The sequence below is a fragment of the Bombus huntii genome, chromosome 12 (assembly GCF_024542735.1).
Source record: "Bombus huntii isolate Logan2020A chromosome 12, iyBomHunt1.1, whole genome shotgun sequence".
Classification (NCBI taxonomy): domain Eukaryota; kingdom Metazoa; phylum Arthropoda; class Insecta; order Hymenoptera; family Apidae; genus Bombus; species Bombus huntii.
In genome coordinates, this window is record NC_066249.1 from 4,671,168 (window position 1) to 4,688,743 (window position 17,576).

The 17,576-nt window shown below is 43.5% G+C and overlaps 1 protein-coding gene across 3 annotated transcripts in view; it reads right to left on the bottom strand.

Annotated features, from left to right (window-relative positions):
- The window catches only part of LOC126871701 (hemicentin-1-like), a 103,381-nt gene extending 96,584 nt beyond the window's left edge, over window positions 1-6,797 (bottom strand). For 2 of the 3 annotated variants that reach the window (XM_050630793.1, XM_050630792.1), the window contains exons 1-2: window positions 6,118-6,795; window positions 1,933-2,149 (exon numbers count right to left, since the gene is read on the bottom strand). In XM_050630793.1, coding sequence (XP_050486750.1) covers window positions 1,933-2,050 — 118 coding nt within the window. In that variant the 5' untranslated portion in view covers window positions 2,051-2,149; window positions 6,118-6,795. Of the gene's footprint in view, window positions 1-1,932; window positions 2,150-6,117 lie in introns of all 3 variants that reach the window. The other variant, XM_050630794.1, reaches the window with a different exon arrangement.
- Between the last annotated feature and the right edge of the window lie 10,779 nt (window positions 6,798-17,576).

A 17,576-nucleotide genomic window follows, 5' to 3' on the forward strand; every position in this document is an offset into this window, starting at 1 on the left:
GAGCCTTCCTTGCGAATTACTGTTTGAAAAGTAAGATGTCCGAGCAGAAAGTGGAAGAAACACGGGGAAATTTAATCGGTTCTTCGATGAAGCGATAAAATTTCCCGACGCTCGGACCGACGAGAAAACGTTCTTTCCAATTCGTTAATATCCGGAGTGCTTCGTTTAATTGGCTCAAAGTTCGTTTTATAAAATCTACCAACACACTTTGGATCTTTGTTAATCAACGAGGCTACGGATAACCGAGAAATTCATCTCGACCAACCTTTCAGAATATTCTAATTATCGGAGGCATCTTCCTATCTATGTAGATTCCCCGGCAACAGGGGCATTGTTTAAATAGCGTGCGCTAATGTATCGAATCGATGCTCGCTGTTTTCCGAGGTAGGAGTTAGACAGGCAAAGCCATTGTCCAACCAACGGAAATCCAAATTTCGGAAACTAATCCGGGACAGACGCGAATGTCCGTGGGTTTCGGTTTTCAACGAGATTAACAGGGAGCAAGTTCATGGAAACCGGCTCGTAGATCGTGTAGGGTGTAGAGCAAACTGTGTAGTTTCGTTGGCCTCGGTTCAACGACAGAGTTAACTCGATCCTTAACTCTTAACCCTAATATTTAACCATCTAGGGAAACGCGTTTTGGTCGAAACCTCTTTTCGAGACGCGGTTACTATCGAGCATCACGGAGCAACTAGCGGCTAGAGGGGACGGGCGAGTAGTCGAGTATCTCGTCGACTGGAGAAGGCAGTACGCCCACGCTCGTGTCGGAGGTAAAGGGCGATCGTGTTTGGGAGGTGGCACGAAAGCGAGTCGAAGTCGTCCCGACGCGACGTGACGGTAGGTTCCGCGATCGACGAACTGTATCCTCTCAACGAGAAGAGTGGAATCACAGTTTTACCCGGCACATGTGCATCGTCCTATTCTGGTAACACGTGCCTCGTTGCAGCTCACGTTCCGCACGTGCGTCCGGGTCAAAGAAAAGTAGATCCGTGGGGACTCTAGTCCCCAGGTAACGATGGTAAACCAGGCCGTGGGATCCTTCTGATTTCCATATCGTAATTAATTTCTCATTTAGCCGGTGCACCGCATTAATTATATGTCCCACAGCGACGCTCCGACCATACATATCTAATTAGTTTGGTTTCATCCAGGACTTATAAAGTGCACGCTCTATAGACCCTGACTAATCTGTTAAATCCCCGTTGCAAACTCTCACAATTCAGCGGCCCTCTTACCACGTGCTTTCTCCTTGCTCCTCTCACGATCGCAGAACCTTAACGTTTGCCTTACAAGGATCGACGAGAGTCTCTGTGAATCTAAACCTAATCCTCCCAATTTTCGTCGCCTACAATATACTCGATCGTTTTGGAGAAAACACATTTTGCTGGCCGAGCGAAGCCAACGATTTCACACGCGTATCGGAAAAAGTTGTGGATATGAGGAGTTCCGGTGGGTTCAGTCTCGAGATACGTATCCATTACACATTAATTTTGATACCTTGCCGGCTGTACGGAAATGCGCAAATAAATTAGAGAAAAAGTTTCACGCTGTAATTTGTGCGAGTAGTTTCTCTATTCCACGGTAACGTACCCTCTGTTCGTTTGCCACGATGCAGTGGCACGATGAGTAGAAGAGAACATCGTCCAGCCGAAGCACGTTCATGCAACCATTTTAACAAATTGTTTTTCTTGCTGCACGAGAGTGGTACGTACGTATATATGTCGGTACACGTATAAGAGAGACATTGTAAGCATTATTTCGGAGTTTCGTTTGGCAAATCGAAAATACGGGTACACATTTACGAATCAAGTACCGTGGTTTTCTTTAAAGTGGCAACGATACGTTTACTCGACAGCCGACGTTCCCGTTTTATGTGTTCCGGACGCAAAACAACTCGAAATAAAACTAAAGAAGAGTAAGAAAAGTACTTACTCGGATGATCTGGTTCGGTGTTGTTCGCATCTTCTTGCATGGACGTAGTTTTTTTCGACTGTGCGTTGGCAAAGGTCGATAGCTCGATGCACGTCACTGCGATCAATATCCACAGCATACTGATGAGCGTCTCTTGACAATTTCACCCTCGAACCATCCTAACGACGTTTACGTCTTGTACTTCGAGCGAGGCTCGCGGGATCTCAGACGCTCTTGTCTATCAACAAAATACCATAAAGTTATTTAGACGTTGCCAGTCGACGGAGATTGGTCTTTACGACGATCTCGACTAACGCGAGAGAATAGATACTTTTTACAGAAAGATAATCGTTCTCTTTCCAGGTTACAGATAGGAATCGGGTCAGTGACGTGTCGTCGCTTTTTTACAGCGCGACTTTTATCGAGAAGTAGATCGGCTGAAACAATCGGCACGATAGAATTCCGATAAACATTCTCATGAGTAACAAGCTAGGATTGGTACATAGCGCAACGGCACCGGTATGGCATGGCAACCATCGGTACGACAGGACATTGAAACATGCGTTTTAAGGCCCGATGCAGACGAACGACCTTTTATCGCTGTGTCCTCGCTGCGTCATATGTCTGTCTTCGTTGTTTTTAGCTGAAACTGTCTCTTTTAATGGGAAAACAAAGAAAGACGTATGATCGCAGTGGAATCGCGCTGTAAAACGTCGTTTGTGTGCATTCAGCCTAAACGAGACCGTTCGCACTATTCGTCAGCGATTAATACGCGACGTTAACGTCGCGTGACGATCCGTGTCGTGTAGTATAAGTTATACATCGGCCTTAAAGCCAGAGATCTAAAACGCTGTTGAAATTAATAACGACGCGGTTACCGACGCGATTTCGATGAGAATCGGAACGTGGCAACGAAGAAAATAATCGAATTGAATTTCTTCCGGCTGGTTAACCATCGACTGCTTCTCATCATCGACGTTGGAAGATTTGATCAAAGATTCGTTTTTAGTCGTCGACTTCTTCCAGATCGTTGTCTGATTCAACGTTGACCGTTTTCGTGTTTGCTCGGTAAATGCGAATGGAATATCTCATTGGACTATTTTTGACGATCTGAAATCGTAGCTAGAACTTCTGTCGGTAACGATGCTCGTGCTCCGTTTGACTCTGAGAAAGTTGCTAGTAAACGAAACTCCTTTTCCTCCCACGTTTATCATCTTCCGCGATCGAATAACACAGTTCGTTCGAATAACTTCGTTCTTCCTTCGAAGTGGTATCGCAACTAACGCACATCGTACGTGCATATAACATCGTCACTTCGCGCCGTTGGCACTATTCGTTGAAATCACATTCGAAGATGATACCAAATAATAAGCGATTTCTATTTTTTTCTTTTTTATCTTTCACGCCTTTCCTTTGACCGAATCAATTTTTCCCCCTTTAGTCGGTTGCTTGGAAGAGCAAAAATTGCGCTTACCGCGATTCTTTCTGGCGAAAAGGAGATCTAGATCGATACCGACACTAGTTTATAAAGATTGGTTTTATCGCCGATATGTTGCCACACGAACGATCGTATAAAGAGAGCCACCACGCAGAAGGTAATATCGAGCTATGAGCTGCGGACGCTTTGAACGACGCTCACCCACGCGATCGAGATTTAAAGCTACGTAAACATATTCGCGAGCAAATAGATCGTAAACGGTTGGAGAATTTCTGAAACACTCGAGTTTATGATTTACGAAGCGATAGTTTAAATCGTGGCACGCGTTCGCCAACGAAACGGGAAGGACGACGAACAACCGGTGTGTCGGCTCGAATTCGATTTCCGTGATCGGCATTATCGGTGTACTGCTGCCGTTGCTGCCGCTGCTGCTGTTGCTACCGCCATCGTTTGGCCGACATTACGGAACACGTTCACTGTCTACGACACTTTGTAAGTACTTTTTACTCATCCACCCTTTCTCCCGGGATGCTTCGGGGAAACGTAAGAGAAGAGAAACGTGGCTGTGTTGGTATCACCAACGGAAAGAGGAGTTGTCTTTCTGATGTGTTCCACATCGGACGCACGAAGTTACTTCTCTCTACTTCCGAGCTGAACTATCGTACACCAAATACGTGACTCGGGATCTGTCCACTGGAAATGCATGTTCGACAAAATAGGGAGACTTTATTGTCCACTTGATTCGTGTTACGATTCCAGCTCGAACTTTCTCGAGAAACACGCTACCTCTTCTTTTCGTAAACTTCTTTCCCAGATATCGTTTCGCGTTCGATCGTGACTACGATATGTCGCGTCGTTCAATCGCTTGAATAATAATTTACGTCTCTTCGCAAAGATGTTAAGTGACCACTGTCGAGCTCGAATACGAAAAAGAAGTCGTAGAATAGATGCTGTAGAATTTCTGAAGGTTCGTCGATGCGACGTCAAAGAGGCGACGATTAACCGAGTTAACGCCTTTAAGGCGGGGCTAATTTTCTCGGGGCCGATCCAAAAGAAACGTTTCGATTTAGGAGCGCGAACGTAACGAATTTGTCTTTAATCTCGTTCAGAAAATCTCAAGAAAAACCGACAGCGCTGGACTTCGCCCTCCTAACGATCGGTTCTCGTTTTCTAACGAAGCGTCCGACTCGACTTAACGAGGGAGTTTTGCGAAAGCTGAGAAATTAACGTTCGAAAGAGTCGTCGAAGCTGTTGTCGCGTCGCCAGTGTTTTCGACGTCAAAGGAATACTATAGAAATTATTCGTAAACAACTCGGTCAGTTGTTTATGACGATTTAGCGAGGGCGAGGTCTATGCAAACTATCGTAAATTATAATGGAGAGCTTAATTCGCTCGAGTACATATAGACTACATACTGCGTTTTTCTTTGGGTGAACCTTGGTTGTACGACGAGAACCGTGCAACGCAGCATATTTCGGAAGTTTAAAATAGGCAGTTACTTGTACTTTCGTTCATCAAGCGCACTCCATTCTCCAAGTTTGCCACCATAAAGCCATTCCCGAAGAGACCCCGTTTTAAGAGTCAAACTTCTTTCCCGTGCAATTTTGTGCTCCGTTCTTACCATGCTCATACTTACGTCGTGCAAAACGCGTATTCGACAAACTTGCTTTATTAATACTTTTACATAGACGCGAAGTTTGCGTAACCTCAACCTCGACTCGTGACAAGCAAAAGAGAAATTAGTTGCAATTTTGTACCGACAACGTAACGAGTAACGTTGTTGGGAGAAAACAGGAACGAGGAAAGATGTAGACGCGAAGCGAAGCGCGTATTACGTAACGATATCGTTAAAGGATCGTCTTATATTTTTCGCGAAATCTGTGCCCGAGCAGGACCATTCCGATAGATAGCGGACAAAGAGAAAGTCGGGGGAAACGTAGGTATCCGAGCGATTCAACGAACGACGAACAAGTGGTACGATGATTGTCGCTTCGCGCATCGCCGACCGAAACGTATTATTTTTTATCGACCAGCGACCGACGAATCTCTCACTGCGTTCATTGGCAACACCCACGCTGCGCAATCGACGCAAACAAAAATAGAAATAAAATCGAGCAAGCGTAATTCGCGATATCGTTTCTGTCCTGCTCGTTGACAAGGATCCAGCGCAGTACTGATAAATGGTCGACATTCGTCAACGTTTCAAAAAAAAAAAAAAAAAAAAAAAAAAAGAAAGACCAACTGCCTCCGGCGACGAGAAATCGAAGGGATTCAAAAATTATCAGAAATACGGGGTTCGATTTTAACGAACTATACGTATAGCCTCTGAAAGGATGTGGTGTCGCACGCATCATGTTAAAGCGAGTACATAGTTGGTTTCATTTGGTTCACGATCGGAGGGAAAGGTTGCGCGCAATCCGATGTAGATATCTTTGATCTTTTTATTGTGTCGCTTTGATCGGAATAAATAACAGGTTCGCCTCTGATTCGACGATCGCGTCGTATCCAGCGGCAGCTACACGGTGGGATAATATGAAATACAGGTCAGCCGGCACGTTATCGTGAATCTTCCTCGTTTACCTTGTCGATTTTACTAAACATTTCTGCAGTCAAATCGATGCGTTATCGGGAATGGAATTTGTAATATAAGCTACGGAGCCGCGGGCAAATTTATCGTTCGATAAACCGTCGCTCGACGTTCCACGAGGAAATTATAGCGGGAACAACGGCCTCGCAGAATGTTTCGGAGAAACTAAACGTCGGCTTACCCGGGTCACGGTGGTAATCCTTCGACTTTCTTTCCCAACGGAGCCACGTTATTTATATTCCGAGCGTTGCACGGCTGTTTGCACACTTTTCACAACATCGTCTTGAAGAAATTCTCTCAGGGTGAATTCAAGTCCTGGCCAAAGTACGCCGGGAACACGTGCTACTATCTGCTGTCATCGGTTGTCCGAAGGCCACTTGCTCGCGTTACTCAGTCACTCGAAACTCCGATCGACATCTCTATTCCCTGCCGTTTTCGAGTTCCTGTCGTACCCTCGCGCACTACTTCCATCGATCCTCGCGATGATTTCGTCCACAACTTTGTTCCGTCGTCTTCCCGATAACGTGTAAAACTTCACCAAGGACCAACAAACTTGGACATCGCGCGTTCACTTGCAACGATCGGCATCCACGTAAACAAAAAATCTAACGATCACCGAATTTCCGTTGTTACCTTTAAGCGAAAATAATATATCGACTCGTGGCAGGCATTCGAAAAGGAAACGACCAAGAGCCCGATAGTCGATGAGTTTGTACCCAAACGGTGGGACGCGGACCGAGTTCGTAATCGCGATACGTCGAATAGACCGATCGAAGGAAACGTTGAAACCTCCCTCGCGAAAAACGAAGCGCGCGTCTCGAGCTCCGCGATGACACTGGATGCTGCCAATGAGCTTTCGCGCACGGATACCATTCTCGTTCCAACCTGCGCCCCAAACTCACCCTACCGCCGCTCTCCCCGTTCTTCACCCCCTTCCCACTCCGTCTCTCCACCCCATCTCTCCAACCACCACCCCCTTCGCCCGGCAAGTCTCTAGCGTACGTCCAGACCTGTACCCACACAACCCACTTTTCCAACACCCCCGCTTCGTGCAAGCTCGATAATCTTCGTGCGAGCTCGCAACCTCCGTTCCAGAGATAAAGAGAAGACCGTGAGCGAGAGTCAGACGAGAGGACTGGACACGGAGAGGGGATGACGGGATAGCCAAGACACGGGGAGATTGGGAAAACGTGCTTTTCCATTCACCGTTCCGGGCAAGAACGTCGAAAAAGCGCGCGATATACGAGCGCGGGATGCTACAAAGTCAATATTAATGAGCCTGAGACTCGATACTGTGGCTCTTTCGCGCGGTAATTAATTAACCGATATTGATTGCATCGCGCTGATCAGACTTAATGGGGCTGCGAATTAGAAGCGAGAACTTTCTTTCTCGAAAAAAAAGTCATCCGAATACGTTTACGTATACATTTATCAAGTAGCAGAATTATTCGAGATTCCTTGGGATTCAACGGCACATCGTTACGGCGATCGATCAGTTTCGTCTCGTCGTTGCTTTTCGATGCGAATCAGAATCGTTCGTACCTTACGGTTTATATCGGATATGTTACGTTACGCGTTACGTAGATGTTGCGATCTAATTTCGTTGATTCGCATATATAACCAACCGAGGTAAAAGTATGTGGACGAACGATATCCAGTAACTGGTAACGAGGCGATGTGTAAATAGCTTAATGCGTGTTAAATGGGTAGGGTACGAACGGGCGTCAATTCGTCATGAAAACGAGGTGATTTTTTATCGCAAACATTTTTCGTCGGTCGTATTAGCGGTGTAATTGCTTGATGCGTACCATGTAACAATGTTAATCTGTAACCCCTGAAACGCTATAACATCCGCTAATAAGTTTTAAAAATATTGTCGGTTTTGGAATGAATATCGCGTCCAACAGAATTTACCTCGTTATGTTCAAACAGAGAAACGTTTCCAGCTTTGTTCGAACGGCATATTAGTATGCTAATAAATGCGAGAAAATCGCTATAAACGAGCAGTCGGTGCATCGAACGCGTCAAAAGCTCGCCTTTCATGCGGAAGAATCGCAAAATTGCACGCGTAGGTTTCGTATTCCTCGTTCGTTAACGGTTTTGCTGTTCTCTTCTTTATTTGAATCCTTAGTTACCTAGGAACGTCCAACAATTGGTATCGTAAGTTAACGTTTAAGAAGGCGAAGTTCATCGAAGCTGGTAAGCAGATATTTGTCACCATGAATGGAAATATCCATGTACCCTACCGTGTTGGGTAAGTCTATCGTCGAGTTTGCAATTTAACGGAACCGGAATTCCGGTCACGATTTTGAAATAAACCGATCAGCAATGTGATTCGTGCAGTTTCAGTGTTCATCGGATCAACGGGGAAAGTTCATTCGCGGCTCGAAACATCGTTTTGTAAATACGTACGTACATGTATCTGCGGCCATTCGAAAATTATCTTTCCAAACGTCTTGACACCGAGCCAACCTAATTATCGCGATATTTGAAGTTCGATATCCGTTTGATCGAACGGTATAATTATAGATGTGTGGCGGAAGCACGTGGCAACAGTTGGTAATAATTACGTAGGTTTATCGCGTTTCTGATCAGATTCGTATATACGCGAATAATGCTTTATATTAGAGAAGGACAGCTCACATTGCGTTATCTTAGTTTTTTCAGTAAAACGTTAGGAACGAATATTAAAACGGATGGAATTTAATATTTGTATTAAAATGAAAAGGATGAAAATTAGTATTTTTATTAAAAGAGTCACGACGTAAAACGAAGCTTTCCACGACGGAAGAGATGTTGAACAAGCTAATCCGCTGAGAAAGAAGCACGCTTTGAAACGAGTCCCATGCTATTTATCGTAACGCACAGGAGAACTCGCTAGCGGTATTACGATCGCGTAGAATTTTGCGCTGAGTCCATGGGCCAGGCATTATAATTTGCGTGAAATGGGAAGTTTATTTGCAAAATTTCGTGATATTCGTTTCATCGAAACTGAAAAAACGGAAAACGTCCTGAATATTTGCATTAAATCAAAATGATAATCCCGTTGCATGCCGCATCAGGAAAATGTGAAGCAAATTTATGCGGAATCGAAGGCGTTGCATACGTTCGAACGTTTCAAATTCGAGAAAGGATTCGCGAAAGCGGAAATGTTTGCTGGCATGGCCCTCGCGATGCAAAAATTCCCACGGAATAACCTTCCCATCGTGATGCAGTGCACATTTGCAATTTTTAAGGTACGAAAAAGCGGCATAGAATTATCGAGAGTTATAAATATTTCCAGAAAACGTCGTGACACGCGCATTTATATTATTGGCTGTGTGCTTCGTTTATGAAAAGGAACGGAAGAAGAGAACGTTTTAGCAAGGACGTAGCTATCGATGTCTAGAGGCTGCATCGTACATTGCATAAATGGAATTACCCTTTTTGTTTGCAAGACTGCGACGTCGTTCGTCTTTTAGGAGCACAACGAGCAACGTAACTCGTATCTTCCATAGGCTCGCCTACAGTAAATTACGAGTAAAACGAGCTAATCGATCGGTTATGGAATAACACGTACCGTCATTGTCCGTCGTACTTACGTAAGTAAACACATAGGTGTACATATAGGTGTAGGGGTATGCCACGCTAGATCAACCAAAGAGACGAGATAACATAACGCTGCCTCGTCTGCCGTAACATATTCGTAGTTGGGAGTAATTATGCGTACAACATTTGCTTATGAGTGCTAAACTTATGCGTGGAATATCGTTCCACCTTAGAGAACACCCACGAGACAGATTCATATGCGAACATACGATTGTATGGCGAACACCGTATGGCTTAACAATAGCGGCATGTTGGCTTTATCGTTCTACGATTACAAAGCTTTTGCTTTCGCTTACCGTGTCCAACTACGACACGTAATGAAGATACAACGATGAGAGATTAAAAGTAATTGAAAACGAGCAATGCAAAAAAGATTGGTAAAGCAAATTGCACGACGAGTTTGATATCGGTTGAATTTTAACGGCGTATGTGAAGTATTTCTGTGAAGAAATCTATACGAAAAGGAGACGAGGTCCTCTAAATTTACCCTGAAGCTGCCGACTTCGTAAACGTTTCCAAAGTCCTTCTCGTAAAGCGGAAAGCGATTGGAATCCGGAAGCAAGTAAAGCCAGCGAGTCGGAAACGCTCGATACGGCAGTCCACTTTTCGGTTTGGAAGGGAATGGAAGAAAAAGAGGGGCAACTCTGGGTTGCGGAGAACGGCGGGGATTTTTGCGGAGCACGAAGCCAGAAAAGGAGAGACTAACGCCGGAAGCTTTCCAGAATCTATCGAATGCTTTCTCAACAGCGTCACTAGCTTTGGTTCGCGTTGACAGTTTGCTGATAGCTATTACTTTTCATTGTCAGGTGGCTGCGTTATCCCACGAAGAAGACCAAATCCAAGGAAATCCTGGAATTCGATTCTAGCTTGACGAGATATTTCCACCGCGTGCAATTATTCGTCCTTCCGAATTCCACTAATTCGTACAAGAATGGCATTTTACCAATACGAATTAGCAAATTAGTCGCCTTTCGAAAATGATTTCCTTCTTTTTTATATCTTAAAAAAAAAAAAAAAACGTAGTCGGCAGATGCACCGATCGGTGTTCGCGGTTGAAAGATCTGGCCGATATCTATGTCGTTTGTTGTATCGTTCGAGGAAAATGATCGAATCGAATGATTCGGTGATTTGGTCGTTTATTAGGATACTGGCCAAGCGTAACCTATACGTACGACTCGAGAGGAACGAGAAACATAGATTGTAAGGAAAAATCGAATGGCAGATTGATTATCATAATATCGCGATTCGAGTGCATCGGATGACTTTTCAGTATAAAAGTTGCACTCACGCGTTCGATCGTATACATATCGATAAGCTTGGTAACTCGGTCGAGAGCGACCATTAGCTGGTGGAGTACAATTTTAAGACAAAAGTTTGAAGGAGTTTTGGAGTGTACGGCGCGTTTATTCAAGTTTTATTGGTCTCACCCGCGAAAAGAAGAGAAATCTGACGGGAAGGACAGAAATCACGAGGACGAATAAGAAAAGGAGGCCCGAAGGAGGAATCGTGGATTCTTCGGAAGATTATTGCGATCAATTATTGTTGAGCACGCCGATAACCTGCCGCTATTGGCGACAGATGGATTTAAAAGTGCGCACATGGCAATCGAATGGTCGATACATTATCATAATGCCGCGATTCTCTCGTATTCTGTGCCACGTTCCCCCGTGTAAAACGCGGATTCATGTGCAATTGAGCGGATTTTAATCCACCGCTGTATTTAAGTACGTTCTCGGTCACTTGCCGTTGACCACCGTGATTCGAACGAACGAACAAACAAATCATTTATGCTACTCGAAGGATACCCATCGATTAATTTTAATCGCTGTACGCACGAATGGCAACGTAACGGACGCCGCGTCCCACCGGTTGGATGTTCATCCTGCGGAGAATACACGAAAAAGCTTTGGTACGTTAAAAAAGAAAGTTTAAGCTCATAATCGTTTAAGCCTCTTAAGAAACATCTTCTACCCGTAATCTTTGTTTTTTCATTCTTCCGGGTTGCTCCTACAGGACAACACGAAAATAGAAGAAGAAGAAAACGCAGGAAAATGTACAACTAACTGTCTCATTAATGAACATGCTTGTAAATATTTGCACTTCTTCCAAAGAGAACGCATACCATTTGCGCGAACTCATAAATACCATGTATCATTTCCGCGATATAGAGATAAAGCCCGTGGTACGCGGTTATAGCATTGCAATTGTTTTCGGTACATTTGTTTTCGCGCCTATTTAAAAATATTGCCCTTTTCTAAATTGGTTGAATTATGAAATATCGAGTTTTTATAGGAACGTACGTATATAATTTGTTTTCTATCGACCAGTTACGTTATAAAAGAATAAATCATTAATCGAAAAATACCGAGTAGCCTGCCAATGAACCTCTGCATTTGCTCAACCTTCATGTTTTCGCACGAGTACTTTTTTTGTTCGTATTTTTGGTATTTATGTTTTCATTGAAACCGAAATACCGGCCATAAATTAGCGATATTGGAATCACGAAATCTCGTTCATGAATTACTTATCGTTTTAATCGGCGTACGTGCCGTTAAATTGCTAATGAATGTTACCTCGACATCTATTGCAAAATAACGCAATACATGCGTGATGAACCCGCGAATGCCCGATCCTTATATCGAAAGATCAAATCTGTGTTTGTGTCTTTTTCTTAACGTGTTCGTCGAGTTGGAAACAGATTCTAAAAGGGAAACAAATGAGGAAAAAAGGGAAGGGAAAAGAAGCAACGGCAAATAGTCAACAGTTTCCTAATCCTTTGTGAAGCCGAGATTCCCACTTGAGTTTCCAATTACGTTGTTTCGACATTCATCTCCACCGATTCGAGAGCATCGTTCGTCACTCTCGAGCGAATACTTTGTTGCGAAACGATTCCGTGACTTTCACAATAAATCCTGCCGTGACATAGTCTACCGATTCATTAATTCATCGAACTTTTCCAACGAATCGAACTCGTTCTTTTTCTTCGTTCAATTCCATCTATGCCTCCGCCTCGTTCACCAGGGAATTTCCTCTCGGATGTCTCCCTCCTTCTTCGGAATTCTCAATGCGAGTCGACGTGCATTTATCATTTTTAAATTTCGATTCGGCTAATATATATCGATGATACCGCGACTACGCGTATATGCGAAAATTTGGCTAAATAATCGGGCTCCGTGTGTCGATAAAAATTGCGGTATTCGTAATTCCACTGAAATATTAATTCTGAAATGAATGGTACGACAACGTCAAATTATCGGGCCATGTTTATGAAAATTTTACCTCGATAAGAAAGAATATATAACAATAGGAGCTACATTTAATCGACTCGAAGTGGAATTCGCCGCAGAGAAAAAGAGAAACGAAAGGGAATTGGGAGAATTTTTCCAAGCTTTGAAATCGTGTTACTTCTATTTGCTCGTTGTGTCGACGTTAACCGTTGATTAATAATGAGAAAAATGAAGCGAAAACTTTCGGAACATTTTCCATCGTTTCACCGTGTCGATAATGGATGAAATGTTTGTTTCGAGTAGAAAGTTGCAACCATTTACAAAGTTTAATGCGTAGATTATCGATCGTATCGCATGTAAAGGGATTAACATTTTAACAATTCTGATTTTAAATATTTGTAATTCGCAAATTGCGCGTAATGCGAGCTGACGGCACGGATAATTACCTCTCTTTAGCGTAATTTTGCACGATTCAAAATTCGATAATACCAGAACTCGATCTGATTTGATTAATTATAAGTTGTATCTAGTATACCGTCGAGTCGATCCAGTATTTACGTATTTATTGAATTATGAAAAACGTTTCAACGTATCGTACAAATAAACATAAAACATTTGACCAGTCAATATCTGACGATAAAAACAATCACAATGGTGAAATGAAAATACAATCGACTAAGTGTTTTGCCTGACGTTTATTTCCAAGCGGTTCCCGTTCAACCTGAAACCATCCCGTCACTCGGACAATTAAGTGGTAAAAAACGAGAGGCTTATGATAGTTTGCCGATGGTGCTAGATCGTGGTAGACGAGAGAAGCGCGAAATCTTTTTCCTGGGTAGGTCGACAAAAACTTTTACCCCTAGTCGTACCGTATCTCGTGAAAGTTGCTACGAGCGGACAACAAATCGGCTGTAAGGTGTACGCTATTACAAAAGAGATTTCGTACTGCATTCTTGCTGCATATAGTTTCATATACTTGCGGGAATGGGTACCTAAAACTACATTAAACTTGGTGAATTCATGCCTAGGGGTATGCATTATTTGATCCTGTTTTATATACGGTAGAATAGCGCTAAGAAGGGATCTAAGTCTTGCGCGGTGAACTGAAAATTTTCACTTAATTCGCGTCCGTGCTCATTTAGCTGGCCGGCGAAGAACACGCGCATACTATCTCCCGAGAATTTAGTTTGGAAAGTGTACGACGTTTTCGATGCTACAAGAGTAACAAAGAACAATGGCGAAAAAACAATTGGACGCAAATATTTTCAGAGTGAATTTCAACCGGAGAATCTCAACCATCGAAACGCGAATTCACCAGTCTGGTCTCACTTGTTGTTATATGTATTAGCAGCCAGCGAACGCGCGATTTATCGCTTAATGGTCGATCGATTAAACGCAGCATCGCTTCCCACGACCGTTATTTAAATGAAATTTGTGTTGGCTCTTTCGCGACGGCGCGTACGGTAGTGTCGGCGCCGCTAACGTAACGTTCTAAAACGATTCGAAGCATCGACGTAGGAATATTAGAAATAAAATATCATAAAACAACGAAGAAGCTATAGCGAAAGTATCGCGCTACCGATATCGCATTTTAACGAATGAGAAATTGTTGGACGTGGAACTAGCGGTGCACGATTATTTTGGAAAAAAGGAACTGCTGCTGGAGCGTAGACCCGATGTAGGAACCGAGCGTCACGGCACGTCCCCCAAAGAAACGAAAGATGTGTAAGTGGCTGAAGGAGATTGCACGAGTTTCGAGGAACAGAAGGAGAAAGATATGAAAGTGGAAGAAGTCAACTTAGTCATAAATCGTACACCTTGCTGCACGGACGTAGAGATAAGAAGACCGTTTCCGGAACGCGGCCTCTCTGCAACGACATTTTAAGAAGTTAATCATTCTTCCCGAGTTCCTCTGAGAAAACGGATTTTTCATTAACGCGCGCGTCGCTCTACGCGAATATTGCTCGTTTTTATCGATTAACCGAGCGCACTGCAGACGTCGACGCATTCATCGTATTCGAACAGTAGAGAGCCGAGAATCGAGAGTTGTCAAATTGAGCCGAGAGGAGAGAAGTTTTTTCGATATTGCGTGACAAGTCAAAGTTTTCTACTCGAGGCTCGAACCTATTGTTACTGTTCCGAATCTGTTCTAATCGGCATCGAGTAACTCTGTGCGTAAAATATTTCATGAGTTAGTAACTGACAAGTTCGGAAGTTCAATTTGTCCCGAGACACATTTGTTCGCAACCACGAAGTTCGATTTATACAATTCTTCGATTTTTCCGATCACATCTTTGAATATCGTACATCCGTCGATATTAGTTTTACGTTGTATGCCAAAAATGTTACATAGTCGCGTGACGCAAACCGAACATTTTTACGATTAAATTTTTTTATAGGAATAATCGCATATCCTTTGCGTTTTCCTTTTCTTTTTTACAATGTACGATACATCGATTGTAGCTATGTTAAAAAAATATAGGTTTGTGGAAACGGTACGAGAACGCAAGGACTCGTTCCGATAGATTCTGATACGAAAGTTACAGCCCACATTCTTCGTCGTTTCGAATACGCTTACTGTGGTAATATAGCGTTATTGCATAAACATCGTGTTAACGTCGCTACTCGAATTTCAATTATCATGGACACAGCTTTCCTCGCAACACTCTCTCGCAATTACCCTCTTTGCAACGCGTCGCCTCCTTTCGTGCAATCGCACCGCAATAAATCGATAACCGTTTCAATAACGATTGACAACGCAGCCACGGTCGCACGACACGCATCGGTCTCGATTTAAATGACAAAGGGGATTAATCGCCTCGTTCCTCGAAATTTTTACCACTTCAACCACCTCTTTGTCAATCGTTGATTCGCGTCGCGCCGCACCCTTTGCCCAAGTTACTCGTTTCGACTATTAGCCTTCCTATTTTTATGGGATCCCTTTGCTCTTCTCAGTTTTCACCAGTTTTCACCTATGTGAATATTTTGCAGGTTGGTGTTGCTGTTGCTCGTCTGTTTTTGCATTTTTGCAACTTTTGCCATTTGCAACGAAAGTAGGAACACGGGAAAGAATCGGGATATTGTAACGTTGAAATTTGCATCGAGAGATTATTTCGAGTCGCTACTTTTTCTCCAAACGAGTTGTTTAACGATCGCTTTAAATCTATTCGCGTCGCGCCCTGACACTTTAGTTGAATTTCCTAGAAACAAGATTATGAATTCCGATACGATTCGGTTTACATTTCCGTGGTCTTTAATCCTAACTTTTACAAAGTATTTTGGCGTTTCAAACGAATTAAATTCTTCGAAAATTTCACGACTTTGACCAAGTTCATCCGAAGGGTGGCTTTGCCTCTGTTGGTTTCTAACAGAGATAAATGTATATCGAATTCTTGATACTGACCTGTACGGTTCGGCAAGCAAGTTTATTTGCCGGTTGCGTGACTTGTTCGCTTTTGGCAAGGGCAGAGCAGCTGAATTCGTTTGGCTTTCTTTCTCGACAATTACAGATACCTGCGACCTCGTGTCGATCTCGCATGCCGCCATCGTTCCAAACATTTTCAAGGCAGCTGGAGACGGTGGCAATCGGAAAGGCAGAGTCCGTCAATGATATCCGTAATATGTAGCAGCTTTTCGACCAGTTCTCGTTGGTCACTCTGAGGCGTCTTGAGGTTCTCTCCGGAATGGCCTGTAGGAACCAGAAATTCCTGAGGGAACCGCGAACCTCTAGCAGGAAGTGCTGCGGCGAACCGCGAGCCGATCCTGGAATACAGTTCAAACCGAACGAGCTACTCTCGTTGTACCGAGAACAGTTTGCCGTTGACTACGTTGATATCTCGAAACTGAGCCAGCGTTGTTCGTGGAAGAACATCCTATCGGAAGCGGTATTACGTTCAACTATTCGCTCTATTAAACATTCTCTCTGCTACTAACTTCCATGTATTTGTTAATTGATATTCAACAATGTCCCCGTTTATTCGAACGAAAGAAATCGCTTTCGGCCGCGTCGATAAACTAGCGAGATGGCAGGCAAGTGCGTCCTAAATTTCTAAAGTGTTTTTCGAAAATGAATTATGGGAAATAGCCTGTGGACGAGGCTCTGATCTACTTTACTATCCCCTATGCCAGGGGAGCATCTTTTAAACGAGAAGAAGCTACATGGTCTGTGAACACATCGATTTTCTGCTTCCATTCCCTATCGGCGCAACCCAGGCCAACACTAGAAAATATCGTTGCGGCATCAAATTAAAGAAGTGTCGTCCTGTGCACGTTACTATATTATTGGTCCGTTATTATTAATAAACGACGCGATCATGACGAGTTAACGTGTTTTGAACCTCTTGCTTTTATTCGAGATCCAACGCGTTAATCGCCGATCAAAGTTTCTCTTCTCCGTGAACCATCGTGAACGAACGTAGGGAGTAGTACAACTATCGCGTTCGATGGCATTTGATACGAACGTCTTTTCATAATGCGCACCTGTTCTTCCGTCTATTTTTCATCCGCGCTGTATGCGATAAAACTATAGCTTTTTTGCCATCGTAACGTTATACGTACCCATCCACCCCATTTACCACATCTTCACCATCGCGCGTCTTTTTCTTTATCTTCTTACGCGTTCTGAGTTTCATCGCATCGCTGCTGTCTCGTCGATCGATATCATCGACGCTATAAGAAATATGTAACGATGTTTATATCCGAGAATTGTTTGAAAATGGCTAGAAGCAAATGGGCGAGATTGGTTACTTCGGTCGGAATGCGTCTACGACGGAGAATTGAATAGATTTTTAGCGAGTCGATAGCTGGTGATCGGATTGTCGTATAG